Source organism: Sinocyclocheilus grahami, unplaced genomic scaffold (genome assembly GCF_001515645.1).
Source record: "Sinocyclocheilus grahami isolate Dianchi unplaced genomic scaffold, SAMN03320097.WGS_v1.1 scaffold766.1, whole genome shotgun sequence".
NCBI classification, from domain to species: domain Eukaryota; kingdom Metazoa; phylum Chordata; class Actinopteri; order Cypriniformes; family Cyprinidae; genus Sinocyclocheilus; species Sinocyclocheilus grahami.
The window spans coordinates 160,268-162,880 of record NW_015505945.1 but is presented as its reverse complement, the minus strand read 5'-3'; the positions used below and the strand labels follow the sequence as shown (position 1 = coordinate 162,880).

Below are 2,613 nucleotides of genomic sequence, written 5' to 3'. Positions count from 1 at the left end.
TAAGTTGACAAAGAAAGTGTTAGAAGATATTAAGCAGACAGTCTACTAATACTCTACTAACTGCTAGTTGACATGTAGTTGCAAAGTTACTTACTGTTAATAGAATGTCTAAAGTGGACTATCGAAAATAAAGTGTTACCTAACATTCTGCTACAAATGTTGAGACATAATATAAATATAATTAAACAAAATAAAGTAAATATTAAAATAAGTAATTACAATATAAAGATTCTGCACTATTTAAAGTTCAATAATCAAACAATTTAATCAGTTTAATGAAAAATGTTGTATTAAATTAGAAAAATGCTAAACTTTCACTAGTGGTCTCAGATGGACAACACTGTATTTTTATATTTCTATATCTTTATATGGTTACACTTTATTTTTAGGATCAATTCTCACTATTAACTACCGACTAACAATGACTTTTGCCTCAATAAAATTATAATTATTTAATCTAATTATTAATAGTTATTAAGGTAGTTGTTAAGTTTAGGTATTGGGTAGGATTAAGGGATGTAGAATATGATCATGCAGAATATGTGCTTTATAAGCATTAATAAACAGCCTATATGCTAATAATATGCATGCTAATAAGCAACTAGTTAATAGTGAGATTTGGTCCCTACACTAAAGTGTCACCATATATAGCTAAATAAAATTGTAAAAATACTGATTGATTGTATTCAAACAGGTTTCCCACTGTCTGCCTGGTCAGACTGCTTAAACAAACTGAGTAATGTTGCTATAGTGTCACAGAGCCACAATGTTTACACTTTTTGGAGAACTCAATCTACAAATGGCTTACTAATAATGTAGTTCATTTGCATATTAAGCTGAAAGAGAATAAAGTATTTTAACATCTAAAGTGCACATATCATGTTTAATGCATTGCAGGCCAATAAACTAGAGATGAGGAAAAAGCAAGACGATGAACAGAGACAGAAGCTGTATCAACACGACAAGCACAAGTACGTCAACATTTTGCCTAGACCTTACCAGATTTAAAGGAACACTCCACTATTTTTGAAAATAGGCTCATTTTCCAACTCCCCTAGAGTTCAACAGTTGAGTTTTACCGTTTTCGAATCCATTCAGCCGATCTCGGGGTCTGGCGGTAGCACTTTTAGCTGCAACTTAGCATAGATCATTGAATCTGATTAGACCGTTAGCATCTCGCTCAAAAATGACCAAAGAGTTTCTATATTTTTCCTATTTAAAACTTGACTCTTCTGTAGTTACATCGTGTACTAAGACCGACGGAAAATGAAAAGTTGCGATTTTCTAGGCCGATATGGCTAGGAACTATACTCTTATTCCGGCGTAATAATCAAGGAACTTTGCTGCCGTACCATTGGTGCAGCAGGCGCAATGATATTACGCAGCGCCTGAAAATAGGCTTATTGGAAGTTACCTAGCTGGGGACTATTTTCAGGTGCTGTGTAATATCATTGCGGTCATTTTTGAACGAGATGCTAATGGTCTAATCAGATTCAATGATCTATGCTAAGCTACAGCTAAAAGTGCTTCCACCAGACCCGGAGATCGGCTGAATGGATTAGAAAACGGTAAAACTCAACTGTTTAACTCTAGGGGAATTGGAAAATGAGCCTATTTTCAAAAATAGTGGCGTGTTCCTTTAAGGTGTGCTTTGTTTAAAGGAGGAAGTAGGATGTTAAGCTGTACTATTGGCCATTATCCAAAAACAATAAACCTGAATGCACAGGTCTATCCTTGGCTCAAGTTCAGTGAAAACTATGCCTTTTGTTTAGAGCCTGTGAAGAGATTATTCAAAACCATTGCAAGGAATCCTACAAGATGCTGCTGGGAAGCTTCTGTCATCATTTACCATTGTATCATCACAAACCCATATAGCTTTATTTCCTCCACCAAAGTCACATACAAAAGAAGAAATGTGATTCTGACGCTGTTCTTTATAATACAGTGATAGCAAAATGTTACTAGAGATTAAGTTCCAATTTGGCAAAAAGTAAATAAATAAATAATCATAAAACCATTATAATTGTAGTCCATAAAAAAATCTGCACTATATTCTAAGTTTTCTAAAGTTAAACGATCACTAAGTTTTTATTCATTAAAATTGTTCCCTTTTTAAATCCAAATCATACAATTTAAATATGTGCATATTCATTTTGGCAAATTGCGATTGGTTACAAAACACAGAAGAACCATATTTGAGTTCTAGAGCTTTTTATTCATATTATAAAAGATGTTATTATACATAGTCATAAAATATATATATTATTAATTAACATTTTATTATTTATAAAATAAATAATAATAAAAAAACAAAAATTAACTAATCACACAATTTTCTGTAAATAATCATGATTATGTAGTGAATCAGCTCATGGGGAAATATGAATAATTAATCATAACTAGTTATAATTAATTATAAACATTTAGATCCGCTGTAGATATTTAGCTGACCTCTCAGGGTCAACTGTCTGTCAATTCTAAGAACGTTAATTTCCTGGTTAAAGGAAATAACTTTCTTACTGTACAACTCTACACAGAGCTTGTAGCATAAATCTGCATGATTAAGTGACTCCAGTTATGAGCAAACAATGAACAACGTCAAGTGTGATACAA

At 32.3% G+C, this 2,613-nt stretch overlaps 1 protein-coding gene across 3 annotated transcripts in view; it reads left to right on the top strand.

Moving 5' to 3' along the window:
- Positions 1-2,613, top strand: part of LOC107561321 (trichohyalin-like) — a 25,234-nt gene that overhangs the window by 10,527 nt on the left and 12,094 nt on the right. For all 3 annotated transcript variants that reach the window (XM_016245744.1, XM_016245742.1, XM_016245743.1), the window contains exon 6: positions 898-971. In XM_016245744.1, the coding sequence (XP_016101230.1) occupies positions 898-971 (74 nt within the window). The remainder of the gene's footprint in view (positions 1-897; positions 972-2,613) is intronic.